This window comes from Peromyscus californicus, unplaced genomic scaffold, assembly GCF_007827085.1.
Source record: "Peromyscus californicus insignis strain IS unplaced genomic scaffold, ASM782708v3 Scaffold_11__1_contigs__length_118956290, whole genome shotgun sequence".
Taxonomy (NCBI): domain Eukaryota; kingdom Metazoa; phylum Chordata; class Mammalia; order Rodentia; family Cricetidae; genus Peromyscus; species Peromyscus californicus.
Window position 1 is genome coordinate 49,144,262 of NW_026294402.1, and position 17,332 is coordinate 49,161,593.

The window sequence follows — 17,332 nt, forward strand, 5'->3', positions numbered from 1 at the left end:
GCCAGGCACACAGTTCTGGTAAGCAAGCAGCAGCAAGCACCAGGATGTTAGGTCTTAAACTTCCCCCACTACCATGAGACAGTCTGGAGGCGAAGGTGCTGGAACTCTAGCCTGAGGCAGGGTGTTCAGCCCCGTCTGCCAGTCTTGAGCCTGGGACGGTTAGGGCAGACCTCTCTGAAAGGGGGAAATGAGGGTGTGGAGAGGGGGCATTTTAAATATATCACACAGAAGGATCCCTAGGCGGGAAGAATGCCAGAATGTTCCTATGTATCCAGCCTGTTTCCTTCAGAACTCCATTCTGATAGAGGGTGGTGTGTTTAGGACGACCTGAGGGAGCTCAGGGCACATCATCACAAGTCACCCAGGAAAAGAGAGCTGACTTTCTAACCCAGTGAGCGCCTGGATCTCTGTTCCCTCAGGCATGTACTCCCCTTCACTAACAATGCCAAGAGAAAGCGCAGCATGTTCAAAAATGCAGGTGCTTGCATTAAGAATGCTTTATTTACAGTAAAATATGAGCAGCATCTCCAATGAAACAGGAAAAACTTTATACTGTTATCTACAAAATGTACTACACTATATGCTGTATTTTAAGTGTCCCAAGAAGGTAAGGAATGTCATGATCCACCCTGCACACTCTGTGGCCCTGGCCCCGAAGATGCTGTGTTTAAATTGGGCAGTCATAGACATGAATTTCCTGGTCATCTCCAACAGACACAATTTTTGATCCATTTCCATTATATTTTACTCCCCAAACCTGCAAAGAGAAACAAAAGGCATTCTAGTTCCTGTATTTGGGGTAAGGAATGCTTAAGGAATGAACACTGTTACTTACTTCTCCTGCATCTAGACTAGCGCGAGGCCAGTGAGGATGGGGCCTAGCTTCTAACTGGGCCACTTCCTCTGGCTTGTGGTACAGCACTCCCCTCTCTACAACAATCTACTATCCTTTCAAAGGTTGAGAATCCAGAGGTTACCTATGCCATGAGTGATTCCTGCCTGGGCCCAGCACTATGCTCCCAGAGGAGGAGGTGAGGCGAAACTGCAAACCAGTCCCCTCCCTCCTGTGTCCACTCCCACCCATCCACTGTCAGTCGTTAGCCCTTTCTCAAAGACCTGGGAACCAGACATCACGGTACTGAGCACCACTGACTTGTTTAGCTGTGCTTGAATTAGCAGCTTCACACTTCCTCTCAGGATGAATGTGGCTGAGTTAACCTTGTGATTACTAGGAATTCTGTGTGGTCAGACTGTCACCCTCACCTTGAGATTGAAGGCTAGCCTTGGTGTCAGGCCATAGAAGGGCCTCATTTCCATTCCAGACGTCTTTCTCTGAAACACCATCACAACAACCCCACACGATAAGCAGCAGGGCTAGGGTTTACTAAGAAAACTGCTTAAAGCCAGAAGTGGACCACCAAGATTCAACTCAACTTCACTGCCATAATTTAAGGTAAATACAAAGCAGCATGAATTGTTGGTTAACTGTAAGATGCGCTCAATAAAGAAAATGTGTGAGATCTCTAAAAGCATTCAAATACATTAAAAGGCCGGTTTGTTGCTCTGCGTACTTTCACTTTCATGCTGCCCAGTTCCTCGTTCCTTTGGAGTCTAAACCCTTGCTACTTGGAGCTGCCAGGAAGGCAATGATGGCAACATGCAGGAGAGAGTCAGTAGTCTCAGCCAGGCAGGGTGGTTCACACCTGTAATCCTGGCAGGAGGACTGCAGAAAGTTCAAGGCCAGTCTGGGCTAACATGTGAGATTGTTTTAAAAACCCCTTTTCCCTTGCTCAAGAAGGAAGAAAAAGGAAAGGAATCTCAGGTCCACATAGCACCGATGGAATCAGAATCCACTTCTTTTTGGAAGGTGGAGGCTGGGACCAGGCAAGTAAACTACCACTGCAGATCCTCCAGTCTCGGCCTCCAGAGTGCTGGATTACAGGCATTAATTACTGCCCTCAGCTCAGTTCCCTGAGGAGTCTTAGCACAGCAAGGACCAAGAAGGATGGACAACAATGTTACCATTTCCCATTCACCTTACAAAGATAAAGACGGTCTTCCTAAAACGGAAACCAGGCTTAGCACTATCATTACAAGTGAACAAGCTGTAACCTCTATATTTAAAAGAATTACATCCTTGGATAATTCCAAAAATGTAAATGATGACTATGTTAAGCAATGGAACCTCCCAAAGAGGGAGGCTCTTCTAGAAGTCCCCAGAAAAGGGTCCCAGGCTTAGGTGTATAATTTCAAAGAAGAAGGGAGTGTGGTCAGTTGTGTGTTTCGGCATGTGAGCGGACATGCCTCATGGTCACAAGGCTAACATGTCCCAGGGTTCTACCACTCTTAACTCCAACAGAAAGGCTAGTAAAGGGATGTGGCCAGCAAGCTAAACACAAAGGGATTTACATGCTTCTTATTCCGTACCTGATCCTGGTGATCAAAGAAGGTGTGCACACAGGTCCTTGTTCCAACATCCCAAACCTTTACACTTTTGTCAGATGAACTGTTTGGAAAGCAAACGTCAGAATCAGAACACTTGCTTATCCCACACTCCTTTGCAGACTTTCACACTTGGACCTGTAGAGGCCCTTGAGTCAGGTGTCACCAGATGACAATCTTCTCACAGGGCAGCCAAGATTCTCCTCACCGGCTTGGTCGGCCTGCCTGCCAAGTACCATCATCAGGAGCTTCAAGCCTAACTATCATTTTCTGGATGACAGGGAGGTCTGGGGACGTGTCAAAAGCTCCCAGAACCATCTGCAATGCCCTTCGGCTGCCCATCCCATGCTTCTGAAGCTCCTTGGCCTCCAGTGCCCTGGACATCACTGGCATCCATAAACACATTTTATAGGCAGATCTGCAGGTTCTAAGATCCTCTTGGAACACAAGGATATGTCAAGACAGGAAGTGGAAACCTAGACTTTTAAGAAAAAGCTAAGATTTCAATAGTTTAAAAGAACATCTTTGATCAAGCTAAGACTAACCAAGTTCACTATTTAAAAACAATGACGCCCTTTAAAAGCTAAAGTAAACAAAGGCAACTTGAATTTTTGGGGTTTTTGAACAGGGTCTCTCCACATAATTCTAGCTGGCTCTGAACTCACTAAGTAGACTAGTCTGGCCTTGAATTCACAGAGATCCACCTGCCTCTACCTCTCCAGGACTGGGATTAAGGATTGTGCTACCATGCCTGGCCTGGGCAACTTGAATTTTATTTTATTGCTTTAAAAAGTTTTCAATTTTATTTATGTGTCTGAGCATTTTGTCTGAATGTATGTTAGTAGGACAGAACAGGGTGTGGGGTCCCCTGGGACTGGAGTTTCAGATGGTTGTGGGCCGCCATGTGGGTGCTGGAAATCGAAGAGTGGCTGGCCAGCACTCTTAAACTGCTGAGCCATCTCTCCAGCCCCAGAATGGTAAAGTCAGGAAATGTACTATCTCAATTTTAAGGCACACTACCAGAAGACTGCTTCCCATGCCAAGCGTTTTAGAAACGAAGACTCCCACGTACCTGGAGACAAAGTGAGTGTCATCAGGACAGAACGCGACGTTCAGCACCCAGGACGCGTGGCCACTCAGCGTGCCAGCCAGGTTGGCGTGTTGTCTGGAAGGAGAAAGATCCAACAGAATGGCAATGCTAATGTGGGGAACTCTAATTGCTGAACTGGTTAGTGAACTATTAGCTCACATGGCTGGGTGTGATACCAGAATGACCATATGTCACAAATTCCATTTTCAGTGAAGTAGCATCAAACGCCAGACATTTTTATAGCAGCATTAAGTTAAAAATATCAACAGCCTGGAGACTGGAGAGATGGCTCAGCCAACTCCAAGATGAGGAGCCTGAGCAGCAGAGGTGAGCAGGCTAGCCAGACCCTCCTGCAAGAGGATCTTTCCCATGGTGACAGGAAGCAGCAAGACGTGCCTGATGTAATGTATGTGGCTCAACAGAACATTTGTGACCTAGTCAAGAACAAGGCAGACAGCTGGGCGTGGTGGCACATGCCTTTAATCCTAGCATTTGAGAGGCAGAAGAAGGTAGATCTCTGTGATTTTGAGGCCAGCCTGCTCTATATATCAAGTTCCAGGCCAGCTAGGGTTATATAGTAAGACCCTGTCAAAACCAAAAATAGCCGGGCGGTGGTGGCGCACGCCTTTAATCCCAGCACTCGGGAGGCAGAGCCAGGAGGATCTCTGTGAGTTCGAGGCCAGCCTGGACTACCAAGTGAGTTCCAGGAAAGGCGCAAAACTACACAGAGAAACCCTGTCTCGAAAAACCAAAAAAAAAAAAAAAAAAAAAAACCAAAAATAAAACAAAAAACCCCATCAAAACCATATCTTAAAAAGCCAAAAACAAAACAAAACCCCCAAGCTGGCCCAATTCCTACAACCATTTTCATGTTTCTTTATTTTGAAGAAGATTTTTATTTTATGTGCGTGTTCCATCTGTATGCAGGTGCCCATGATGTCTAAAAGGGGGCACCAAACCCCTGGAGCTGGAGTTATAGGTAACTGTGAGGGCCCAGTGTAGGTGCTGGGAACTAAACTCTGGAAGCCTGGCAAGCACTCTTAACTGCTAAGCGATCCATCTCTCCTGGGAAACCAAATGCCTATGACAGGAGTCGCACCCTGGGCCTGAGGTCAGCAATTTTGCCCCTAGAAACAAGCCTCAGTTAGGGAGAACAGAGGCAGCCCTCGCAGGATGCAGTGGATCCCCACGAGGGTAAGAGATCCTGAGGTTCGTTATTGCTAGGGCAATCACCACCTCAGTTTGAGGGCCTCTTAGCAAAGTGGAGGTCATGAAAGAGCAGCAGTGAAAGCTAACAGGGAGACAGCCCAAAACTGCCACTCCTAAGCTGATTCTAGTGCTCAAGCACAGGCAACTGTCAGCGTCCCCTCTCGTGTTCCCAGCATTCTCTCAGCGGAACATCAACAGCAGCAGGCCCTTCTGACCGCAGAGTTACAACTCCTAAACAGCTCACAGAAGTCCACAAAAGGACATGGATACATAGTGAAGGACAAAGTACATGTTGGAGTGAGGAATGTGTAAGACAGATTAAAAAAGAACTGGAGAAAGATGAATTAGAGGCACACTTAGTAGGGAGACAAATTATGAAACTCAGGACAGTACACGGCATATATATACTGGCACCAGCAGTGGGGATGAGAATGTGGGAAGGAGGGTCACAATGGAAGGGAGAGCAGTGTGGGCCCTCAGTGGGGGAGCTGGGCACACAAGAACAATCTGCTAACTCCTATGCCATCAGTCCAAACCTATCTCAAAAGGCTCCCCACTTAGACCTATGGGGCAGCTTACCCACTGGGGGTTCCTAACCAGAAGGCAGCCTGCATACCTGCTGAAAGCAGGCCCCTGGAAGAGATGCCCTAGGTTTTCACTGTAGCTCTAGGCCAGTTGCAGCCAGGGCTCCATGTCCTTAGCTGTATACTACGTATCTACACAGAACTGTACACCAGGAGCCAAACACCTGGCTGCTGAGAAGGCAGCAGAGTCTAACCCTACTAGGATTACAGAGACGCACACTTCCTCCCCACAGACCTTGGGGACACACTCTATGCCCCAGCAGGAGGCCTGACTGGGAGGAGTGACTGGGAAGTCCAGAGCATCAGAGCTGACTTATGGCCATGAGAGCAGGCAGCAAATTTCCCAGAGTGGCTCCGATCAATAAGGGGACAAAGCTGTCACTGTTGCTGAGACCTGTACTCTTGGAAAGGTAACTCACACATCATAGATCTTGATGTAGCCGTCATCTGAAGCCGTGACGAGGAGCTGGGAGTCAGGGGAAAAGGTCAAGGAGCGAATGGGCATCGCATGGCCTGAAATTCAGAGATGCTGTTAGGCTGGCAGCTGCACCACACAAGCTTCCTGCTAACTCTGCCCTTTTAACAACCACTAGTCACTGAGCTGGAATGACCCTGGTGCTTCAGTCAGAGAAGACGGCACTGACTAGACCCTTCTTGCACTCCCACAGGACTCCGACCTCATTCATGGAGCCATCTTTTCTTAGTTCCCTCTCTAATCAGCTAGGCCTCACTATACACTGCTAAAAATCCCAACAAAACAAAGAACCATGGGGGGCTGGAGAGATGTCTCAGTGGTTAAGAGCATGTACTGCTCTCTCAGAAAACCCAAGTTCAGTTCCTAGCACCCACAGCTAGCAGCTCACAACCGTCTGTAACTCTGGCTCCAAGGGATCTGAAATCTGGCCTCTGTGTACATATATGGGTACTTAAAAATCTTAAAAAACAAAAACTGGCTGGGTGGTAGTGGCATAAGCCTTTAATCCCAGCACTCGGGAGGCAGAGGCAGGCAGATCTCTGAGTTCAAGGCCAACCTGGTCTAGATAGTGTATTCCAGAATATCCAGGGCCACACAAGAAACCCTGACTTTAAAAAAAAAAAAACAAAAAAAACAAACAAACCTCTGCTACAAACATGGCCAAATATGGAAGATACAGGCTGCATCTGATTTGTAAGGTCCAACAAATAGCATTATTTCTCTACCAAATCTTTTGCCGTTGGGTAAAAGGTAAATTGAGGAGATACATGCACTTAGTGATAATTCAAAATCAGACACGAGAAGAGCAATCTCTTTCTCTCCTGCTCTGTCCTCCTCCCAAGGCCACCAGTGTGGAGAGTGGACACAAATGTTTCATATGACATCAAATGAACACAAAAAAGGAACAGCCTTCCAATCACAAAGCTCATGAGGGAAAAAAGAGAAAACACACACATAAATAAAAAGTAACCTATGCCACTAAAAAAAGTATAAGAACTATTATGTCCAGATTAAAACCACAGTGCTAAGTCTAACACAAAATGGTACTTCAGTTTTCCAACAGAGATGAAAACAATTTAGATTACATTTTCACAAAAGAAGCATTCTTGCTTTGTGACCTGATAACCCATCCAGGGAGCACAAAATAGGATGAGGAGCTATGGATACCTTCCAGCGTGTGCAGAAGCTTTCCAGTTGCAATATCAAAAATATTGATGATTCCGTCTATGGCTCCGCTGGCCAGGTATTTTCCATCAGGACTCTGTTGAGAAGAGATGGGTGATTTGAGACGATTCGGATAAACTGTCCCTGCTGAATGCAAGCCATCCTGCTGGCCTCAGGTCTAACTGGCTTCCAGCAAACCACACAACAGACAGCAGCCGAATAAGCACCTAATAAGGTCTGTGCAAAGGACCACAGCTAGAGACTCACGGTGAGGTTTCCTTACGTATGCAATACTCAGGATGAATTTTCCTCTAGTGTCCAAAGAATATTCTTTTTTCCCACTTTCCACACCGAAAATGTTCACTTTCCCCACGTGAGTTCCTGTGGCCAGATACTGGGAGTCAGGGGAGAAGGCCAAAGTCCAGGCGTCCACTGGAGAGAAGCAAAGGAGAGCACCCAGTGAGAAAAGATCAGACTTTAACTTACAAACTATAGCTTGATCAAATGCTACAGTCTTTAAACTTAGAGAAAGTGTCCTGAGTCAGGAAACCATGCTGTAAAGATTCTAATTCTTTTCTTTGCCAAGTTTAAATTTTAAGAGATTCTTAATAAAAATAAATAAATAAAACCAGCTGAACAATACTGACAATTGACAAGGACATGAGAAATCAGATCCTCCATACTCTGGTGGCCATGTAAAATGGGACAGTCACTCTGAAAACCAGTGTGACAGTTTCTTAGGTAAAAACCAACACCACACTACTCACAAGTCCACTCCTGGGAGCTACTCAGGAGGAATGGAAGCATATACACAGAGTCCTTCCCACTCATCTCCACAGCAGCTTTATCATAAATAGCTCAAACTGTAAACAGTGCAAATGACCTCAACCGGCGAATGAGCAGGAGACTATGGTTCATCCTTATTAGAGAATATTGCTTGTCAACAAAGAGGAACAAATCTGTGCTACAAAATGGATGAAACTCAAAAACACTTTAAAAACAACGACAACTATGCACAGTCTATTGGTTCTGTCCCTTTAGAGCCCTAATACACCAGCTTCTGCCAGTCTTCATATGTCAAGTGCAAAAAGAAGGATGATTATTTTTAAAAGATCATTTTTTTTTTTTTTTTTTTTTTTTTTTTTGGTTTTTCGAGACAGGGTTTCTCTGAGTAGCTTTGCGCCTTTCCTGGAACTCACTTGGTAGCCCAGGCTGGCCTCGAACTCACAGAGATCCGCCTGTCTCTGCCTCCCGAGTGCTGGGATTAAAGGCGTGCGCCACCACCGCCCGGCTTAAAAGATCATTTTTAAAAATGTATTTATTTGTATTTTATGTGCATTGGTGTTTTGCCTGCATATATGTCTATGTGAGGGTGTCGGGTCCTCTAGAACTGGAGTTACAGACAGCTGTGAGCTGCCATGTAGGTGCTGGGAATTGAACCTGGGTCCTCTGGAAGAACAGCCAGTGCTCTTAATTGCCTAGATATCTCTCTAGCTTCAAGAATTATGTTTTAAAAAATTCTATTTTAATTAGCTATTTACAGAGAAAATGGTTAGTAGAATCCCCAACTTTTATTTCTCAAAGCTTAATTAAAATGAATTCTTTCAAATTATTTTGTCACATCCCTATTAATTGCTTTGCAATACAGATCCTTTATTCCCAGATGTCTTCAGGTACAAAATAGGAACCATGTTTATCCCTCATTAAAACCTGCACTCTAATCTTAATACTTGCAGAGTAAATGTTTAGCGCAAACCCTAAGTTCCTCCTGCTCCTCCCCAAGGTTGCTCTTCTCTTCCTGTGGGCATTTTGGATATGCGGGACAGGACCTCTCCACTGCCACCTCTGCTCCCCCTCGTGTCAGGGGCTGGACAGCCACAGCCTGGCAGAATGCCAACCACGGGTCATTCCTCCAGCTTTACTTCTCTAGTCTCACTGTCTTCCTCAAGATCAGGATTTTCTCTCTCCACTCTTTCTGTCCCTTTTGAGGTGGTACACTTTCAAGGCAAGTCTGCTTTCCCCCGGTTCAGTGCGCCCAGACTCACCTAAGGCGCTCAGCTGGTTAGCTGCGGGCAGCAAGGCTCAGCCGTTACTTGACTAGGGTGTGATCGAGTTTTGACCAGGTCCCCCACCCCAAAGAACATCCGCCCACTCTATTCTTTTCAGTCTCTTTCTTATGCCTGTAACTCTGGCACTTGGGAAGCTGAGCAGAAAGAGAAGCCATGACTTCAAGGCCAGTCTGAGTTACATGGTAAGACCTGGTCTCAAAGCACTGAAACCCCAAAACCCCAAAACAAGGCAATCCCTAAGACATAACAAAAACAACCCAGTAGAAGGAAGAGCAAGCTGGACAGATTCAGAACCTTCTACTTCAACCAATGACGCTCTCACGTCTTCACATGTGACGCATGGAAGGCTACAACAATTGCAGTGACCAGCGTCATTGTCCTGAGAGCGTGCAGAGATGGCTCAGTGGCAAAGGCAGCTGCCACCAAACTTGATGACCTGATCTCAAGTCCCAGGCCCATATGCAAGAACCGACTCCCACAAGTTGTCCCCTGATCTTCACACACGTGTGCTCACACATACAAAATAAGTAACATATAATAAAAACATTCTTTAAGCCGGGTGGTGGTGGCGCACGCCTTTAATCCCAGCACTCGGGAGGCAGAGCCAGGAGGATCTCTGTGAGTTCAAGACCAGCCTGGTCTCCAAAGCGAGTTCCAGGAGAGGCGCAAAGCTACACAGAGAAACCCTGTCTCGAAAAACCAAAAAAAAAAAAAAAATTCTTTAAAAGCAGCAACAGATCCGACTCTTTCTAACGCTCCTTATGTTCAGGGTGCTACCAGGCTTTGCAGAATGGCTGGAGATCCCTGTTCTCCATGATGCAAACAAAGAGGAGCACAGAGAGCTGTCTGGGAAGTCACAAAGTATCCAAGTACCTTTTTCCAGACACACATTTCAGTCTCACACTCTTTTTTTTTCTTTTAAGATTTATTTATTATGTATACAGTGTTCTGTATACATGTATGCCTGCACGCCAGGAGAGAGCACCAGATCTCATCACAGATGATTGTGAGTCACCATGTGGTTGCTGGGAATTGAACTCAGGACCTCTGGAAGAGCAGCCAGTGCTCTTAACCTCTGAGCCATCTCTCCAGCCCCCAAGCTTCACACTCTTAAACCATGATTCAGTGGATCCAAAAGGGACTGGGCATGAATACTTTCGACAAAAACTCCAGCATTAAGAGTCAAAGAACAGTACTTCTGAGGAGAGAGGCACTCAGTTCCTAGACCACAGGCCTCCTTACAAGCCCTAGGACTTCATTCTATGCAATGTCCACAGCAGTTAGGAGCATAACTGGAGGGGGCCAGAGCTATTGGGGAATCAGCTCCCCAAGAACCTGAGCAGCTCTTTCATAACCCACCCACCAAGGAGCGTGTGGAGCGATGCCAAGCTATCTGCATCTCTGGAGAGCACTGCCCACTGAACACAACAGGCTTAGCTAATGAGAACCACATAGGCATTTTAAGAGAACAGGAGGCTAAAAAGAATCCTGAAATGTCAAAATGTTTGTTCTACACAAATCTAATCCACTAAAATCATCCCTTACCAACTTGGACAATGCTCAACGAGGCTGAGGAGCAAGTGTACTGCTCCACAGTACTTTAAATAAAGATCCATGAACTTGTTTCTTCCTCTCTATGTACCACACATCAGAACCCAGGCACTCTGACCAGAATTAATAGAGATCACCACATTCAGACCCGAGGCTTCCGTAAGGCAGTGATGTATCCCTCAGAAGGTGTCGGGTAAAGAAGCACTGGCTACGCCAGCACAGACGCCAGCACAGCTCCACAATCCCAAACTGTCAATTCTGAAATCCAAAACACTGGTTTGGCTTCCCCAAAGTAAGTACAGCACTACATACAATCCATTTGGCAGCAAAACGTGGCCTGAAATGATGTAATCACTTGGTATAATACCCTTGTGTGATTACAAGGACATTAGGGTTGGATTAGAGTGACGACAGTTCTGAACTAGGAACTCTATCCCTAAGTCTGAAAAGGGACTGTGGACTTCTAACACCTTCCCTAAATGTAAGGTTCTTACCAGGTCCTGCATCTATAGACTTTATCTGTTTGCCATTTTCCAAGTCCCAGAGGCGAATGTGAGCATCAAGAGAGCTGGATGCAGCAATGGGAAGGGTGTGGCTGATGTCCACAGACACCACCCCCAGCTGATGTCCCTCCAGGCTCCACTGTAGCTCCAGCCTCTCATCATGCCTAGAAGGAGGACAGAAATGATTCTTTATGCTTAATATATCATACTGTCACCAGAATTTCTATGTCCTTGGACATTACCAACAAATGGTCGATAAGATGCAGAAAGCTGAGGACTGAACACAGAACGTAGCCAGGTCTGGGGCTCCCCACTAGAGCTTTAATTCCAAATAATAAGAAACCACACAAGAAAAAATAAGCTGTTGCTTTAAAGCTACTATGATGCTATTGCCTTCTTGCCCAGAAAAATCAATGCTTTCCTTATAGCAACTGGGAGCCCAGAAGCAAAACCCTTGTCCCAAATTCCCAAGGTTTTTAAGAGGAAAGGTGCTCACCATTTCCAAACCTTCACCAGGTCATCCAGGGATCCTGTGACCACGGTTTCAATGTTTTCCTTTTTGTTTGTTCCCCAGGCAACTGACCAGATGGCATCGTCATGGGCTAGAACAGAAAGTGCTTCATTTGAAGTTTACGTACATACAACTCCTAAATTCAATGGGATGAAACCAAGCTGACAACTCCCAAGTCAAGTCCACTTCTACCTATCTCTTCACGGTTCCACTGGACATGCCCCCATGAAGTGCTTACGGACTCGGGGGGACCTATATGGCAACTAGTGGCTCCTGTTTATTTTGAAACTTACCCTCACACACAAGTCTACAAGGAGGAAAGCAGGATGAGAACAAGACAGGGCTTCCGACTCCAAATACAGTGACTGACCCATGAGTCTGCTGTCCGTCTAGAACAGCAATCAGTCGACCAAAATGACTAAAGTGAGCGGGGAATCCCCCTTCCCAAGGACCTCAATTTGACAGGAGCTGTACCTCAGAGGCCTTTGGAAACCAGGAGACAGTTCTATAAACAGTACTGGTCTAAAATGTATGAGGTGTCTTCTACCATACATGCCTTTTTTATGCCTAATGAATCACTTATCACATTAATCCTTCCCTAAGTGTTGACTTCATCACAGCTACCTCGATGAAGTCCTGCCAAGATCATCCCTGTGCTGACATACGTCTGCAATTGCAGCACTTAGGAGACAGAGGCAGGAGGAGCACGACCTAGGCAGTGAGTTCAAGGCAAGCCAGAGTTACAAGTGAAGTCGTTTTTCAAAAAACCAAAAGCTGAGGACAAGCTCAGTGGTAGAGTACTTGCCTAGAATGGGCAAGGCCCTGGACTTGATCCCCAATGTTCAACTTTCCCCATCCCCCAAAAAGATCTTTTTCATTTCACAAATAAGGAATGGGGGGCTTGGAGATGCTTTGTAGTTCATCCAAAGGCATGAAGCTAAGAGGGGGCAGGGCTAAGATTCAAACTCAAGATATTAACTGAAGTCCACATTCTAAGTCTGGGAGCTATGTATTTTGTAAGCTATACTGTGGAATCTGCAAAGCTGGTATGTATCTATTAAACAGGGTAAGTATACACAGAAGCTTTATCTATGCCTGGTTACAATTCTCCAAGGCTACCTTTCCAAAACACGAATCTAAAGGGATTAAACAGTTGTTGAGTTACACATGTTGTCACAGCTTCCTTATACTCTCACTAGACCCAAGCCTGCTAGGATTGCCACCTGGATGATGTTAGCTTCATGCAGAGCTATTGCCTGGCACACCTGAACAGCTTACTAGTTAACTAAGGGGAATGCTCTGGGCTTAAACCTCGGACTACCTAACCGTCACTTATTTGGAGTGAAGAACTTTTTTATTACTTACATACTCCCAAGGCTGTCTCTAACCCATCTGGTTGGATAGGATCACCTGTCACAACACTGCTGTTGTGCAGGTCTGTCCACTAAGGAGCTAGTCAGTAAGTCGGCCTCAGACCTGCCTCCTGCTCCCATCCCACCACTGCCTTACTATGCAGTCAGGTGCCTTGACAGAATTTTCACGGTTTCACCCTCTGCTTTTACAGAGACAAATGTCCTCTAAAAGAGTTCCTGCAGCACTTGTAAATAGAGGACGCTATGGAAAGACTCCATGGTGAATTCTGAGTTAGAGCCAGGTTTAAGCCCACCTCCCTAGCAGTGTAGACACCAACAGGGTTCTGAGGCTCAAAATATTGCCTCTTTCTACCCTGGTAGCAGGGAAGCTTAGCATTACATCTTCCTCGGGGAGAAGAGTTTTCCTCATCCTAGAATTCTCCATCATGCCATCTGACTCCTACTTTTCTTTGTAGTTATTTTTCATATATTTATTTATTTATTGTGTAGTACTGGGATTGGCCTTGTACACTGAGGCAAGTGCTTTACCACTAAGCCTTCTCATTTTTTTTTTATATTAAGACAAGGTCTCACTACATTGTCTAGATTGGTCTTGAACTCACAATCCACCTATCTAACTTCCTTAGCATCTGGGATTACAGGCCCACTCCATCAGACCCAAATAGCTATTTACTTTTTGGTTGAGTATACCGTTTTTGGCCACTATAGCCAATTCTGCAAAGATCTGTGTGTCTAGTTGGTACAATAAGATCTCAAAAAAACCAAAGAGGACACTTTTTTTTTTTTTGCAAAAAAATTGTGCTTGATGAGGACTCCTTACCTTGCTCTTGCTTGAAGAGAATACTGTACTACAAAGAACAGAAAAACAGACCACCGTCAGATTCCTGTTATCCTGCACCCTCCCTCCAGCACTGCAAGTGAGGTGGTCACCATGCTACTTCCCTGACCATCCCACACCATCCTTGGTTCCTACTCATGAAAGACCTGTATTGCTACACCAGAGAAAAATCAGTTCTTCGTCTTGTTTTTTGAGGTGGGAGATCTCTAGGTAGCCAGGGTTGGCTTCAAACTGTGTAGCCAAGGCTTACACTAAACTTGCATCCATCTTCCCTCTTCAGCCTCCTTAATGTTGCCATTATAGGTGTGCAGCATCACACCAGACTACAACAAACCAGAGCCTCCCTTCCTAAACCCAGCGTAAGACCAGTAAGTTACACTTTCTTCAGCTCTGGTCAGGAGGGAGCTGAGTCCTTTTGCAGCCTACTTTTCACAGCTGTAGACTACACAGCCCATACATGTCTTTAGCTTTGTCCCTAACCCTAAAGGGCTGACTGACTCTTCTCGCTATTTCAACTAATCTTAGTGGGGGTGCATTTTACCAGTGCCACATCACCCTGTGATGAGCAGGTACTCGAAGTCACCCAGGCATTCTATTGGGCTTGAACTTGCCAGTAACTAAAGTTTTCCCTCAGTGTAGACCTTACCTGGTTGGTCATTTCCTTAACGGAGGATGAAGATCTAGAGGCCAGACAGCCCTGTGAAATCAACACCAAGCTTTCAGTAAGATCATGTTATCAGCACAAGGAGGCTGCAGAAGTTCCTCCTCACCAAATGGTAATTTTGTCAGAACATGAAAACGAAACTTGTGACAGCAAAACACACATGGTTCTTTGTCAACACATTATATAAGAAGAACTAGTGGAGTCTAAGAGATGCTATAATGTCAGAAGGTGACACACTTAAAACAGTACCCTGCCAGACATTCCGTAGTCCTAGCTTTGGAGGTACTAATCCTGGCTTCATGGCAAGACCTTGTTTCAAACAAACCACAACGACAAAAATCCCATCATAGCATCCTGACATGAAAATATCATGATCTTTAAAGTATTAACAAGGTCATATTTAGGGCTGGAAAGATGGTTCAGAGGTTAAGAGTGCTGACTGCTCTTCCAGAGGACCTGGGTTTAACTCCCAGCACCCACATGGCAGCTCACAACAGTGTGTAACTCGTTTCAGGGGACCCGAAACTTCCCAAGGCAAAACATTAATGTACATAAAATTAAAAAATTTAGAAGATATTTTTTAAAAAGTTGTATTTAATGTTGTATGTTCGTTATGTGTGCTCATAATGGGATTATATGCTAAATTTCAATGAGAGGTTAAAAAAGACAGGGGTGATAATTTTCTTTTAATCCAAGTTCACTGCTGCCTCAGTTCCATTCCCAGACAGCTTCACAGACCATACACCTCAGGCATCCAGGCTCAAACCGGCAAACCAAAAAGGCTACCAAAGGTTTTTCAAGAACAGAAACTCAAACAGATACATGATTCCTAAACAGCCCGAAGAGGTCTTGATCAGGTGGGCTAATTTGTGACTCAAGAACAGGACTCTGCCCAGACTAGAAAGAACTCAGGCCAATTTGGCTGTACAAGCGCCATGCAAACTCTGCCTGAGCATCAGCCCTCTTAGTGAGGAACCCCCTTTCTGCCAATCTGGACCTCACATTGGACAAAAGAGAAAAACAACTATTTTAAAAGTAGGAAGGTTTACAGGGAACCAACTCTCAAAAAGCTACCCTCAAAGTAGGGTTGCAATTCTATCGGGCCGAGCCTTTGAGAATGTACCACATTAGGTCCTACTTTAAAAATTATGCAGATTAGCTCACTGAACCTGTGTTACTCTGAGTAGTAGGCATTCTACTACCAGCTCCATTCTCCCAGCAAGAGAGGCTCAGTGCTGTTGAGGGAAGCGTCCCTAAGAAGGTCAATACAAGCTACAGTTCATGCTAAGACACATCTCATGACGGGTCATTTCACAACTAAGAGACTCCAAGAGGCCTCTTACGCCACCTTCTCTCTTGAGGAAAAATTCCCAGTTAGAACTCAATGCTCATTCCTCAGTGTTCCCAGAGACTAACCTATACCTCTATGAAAGTTCCTCAGGCACGTTAGTAACGCACAATGCCGTTCGGCACTTGAAAATAAAAGGAACTCAGTCTCTACTTCTAAGTGTGCCTTGACATTAGCTTGCTACCTAACAACGTGGCTAAATACTGGAGAACTTGTGCTAAGACGGTCCTCTATCTAGAGGAAAACAATCTCCCCCGCAAAGAAGCCGGCCCTCATTTCCGGGATGCACAAAACATTACCTGGATGCAAAAGAAGTCCACCTACGGGCCTTCTGGCTGCCCTCGGGACTCGTGCCTCGCGGGTTGGTCACGGAAGTCACCCTTGAGCCCCTGGAGCCCCCGTGAACAAACCTGCTGTGGCGGCCGACAAGCCTCCCTTGCTCACCTGCCTTCCCGCCCCGGCAGGAACAAGTCCCAACGACCACCATGCCCAACTGCCCAGCACACCAACTCACCACTGTACAGCCGGCAGCACGGCACTCTGACGTCAGTGGGGCGCGACGGTGGCGCTCACGGATGAGCTAACGAAAGGGCGGGGCCTCTTGGCTGACCTGGGCCCTGCAGGCACAGCGCCCCCTGCTGCCTTTGCGCTGGGGCGGGGGGTGTTGTAGAGAGTGGGAGGGGAGAGGAGGAGCCACGCCCCGTCCGGGTGTCAGGTTAGCCTGCTGCTAAAGTTTCTCTGTTGACTTCATGGGTTCTTTTTTCCTTTTCTTTTCCTGCTTTTTCTTTTCTTCTTCCTCCTTTTTTTCTTTCTCTTCCCGCTTCCTCTTCTCCCTTCCTCCCCTTTCTTCTTGAGACCGGATCTTGATATGTAGCCTCAAGCCTTAAAATGCTGTCAGTTCTCCTGCCTCAGCTTCCGAAGTACTGGGATTACAGGTTGTGTTGGTTCTTAAACTCTATTTAGGACCTACGAGTGAGTCCAGTGTTAAATTCGCGGGTTGTGAGCAACATTGTTAAGCAATGAGATGCAAGGGAGTACAATCCTAATCCTGTTTTTCTGTGAGTAGAGGGTGTCCATAAACTGCAAGCTCTTCAGGTAGGCTAGTGGAAACTGGTTCTATCTAAGATGGCTCAGAGAGACAGCAAGACTAACTCTAGCTTCACTGTAATTCCATCTGCATACTAAGTGACACCCTAGCATCACGAAAGTTGGCAATTGCATGCTGAGGACTGAAAACAACCATAAAAGGAGCAAGAAGAGCCAGGACCCAAACTCCTGGGGAAATTCTCTGTCCAGTTCCAGAAAATGCATGAGGTTCCTTGAGTATTATTAGCCTATACCTCCCTTTTACCAGGTACGGATAGCCTCAAGCCCTCAACAGCTAAAGAGGTTAGTTAGGGTTTGTCTCCCATTTCCTGTTTTTGGCCAGAGTCAGTCCCTTTCAGTATTCAGTTGACACCTGGGCTTGTTGGCTCCACAATTCCAAGCAGGAAAATGGACCCAATGTTGGA

At 45.9% G+C, this 17,332-nt stretch overlaps 1 protein-coding gene across 3 annotated transcripts; it reads right to left on the reverse strand.

Annotated features, from left to right (window-relative positions):
- Positions 1 to 473: 473 nt before the first annotated feature.
- Positions 474 to 16,385, reverse strand: Skic8 (SKI8 subunit of superkiller complex). 3 transcript variants are annotated; one of them, XM_052760707.1, is made up of 11 exons: positions 16,336 to 16,385; positions 14,456 to 14,506; positions 13,792 to 13,819; positions 11,584 to 11,689; positions 11,079 to 11,251; positions 7,248 to 7,396; positions 6,968 to 7,061; positions 5,745 to 5,838; positions 3,515 to 3,607; positions 2,428 to 2,506; positions 474 to 757 (listed from the first exon to the last, which is right to left on the reverse strand). In XM_052760707.1, the coding sequence occupies exons 2-11, from the start codon at positions 14,465 to 14,467 to the stop codon at positions 668 to 670; spliced, it is 918 nt and encodes a 305-aa protein (XP_052616667.1). In that variant the 5' UTR covers positions 14,468 to 14,506; positions 16,336 to 16,385; the 3' UTR covers positions 474 to 667. The 3 variants fall into 3 exon arrangements, with proteins under 3 accessions (XP_052616667.1, XP_052616674.1, XP_052616680.1); XM_052760714.1 differs by having other exon boundaries at positions 16,266 to 16,342; XM_052760720.1 differs by lacking the exon at positions 16,336 to 16,385 and adding an exon at positions 16,121 to 16,240.
- Positions 16,386 to 17,332: the final 947 nt, after the last annotated feature.

Coding starts and splice junctions, on each gene's coding strand:
- Skic8 (XM_052760707.1), bottom strand. Junction 7,062..7,247: donor TCATCCTGAGTATTGCATAC/GTAAGGAAACCT, acceptor TCTTCTCAACAG/AGTCCTGATGGAAAATACCT. Junction 5,839..6,967: donor GCTTCTGCACACGCTGGAAG/GTATCCATAGCT, acceptor TCTGAATTTCAG/GCCATGCGATGCCCATTCGC.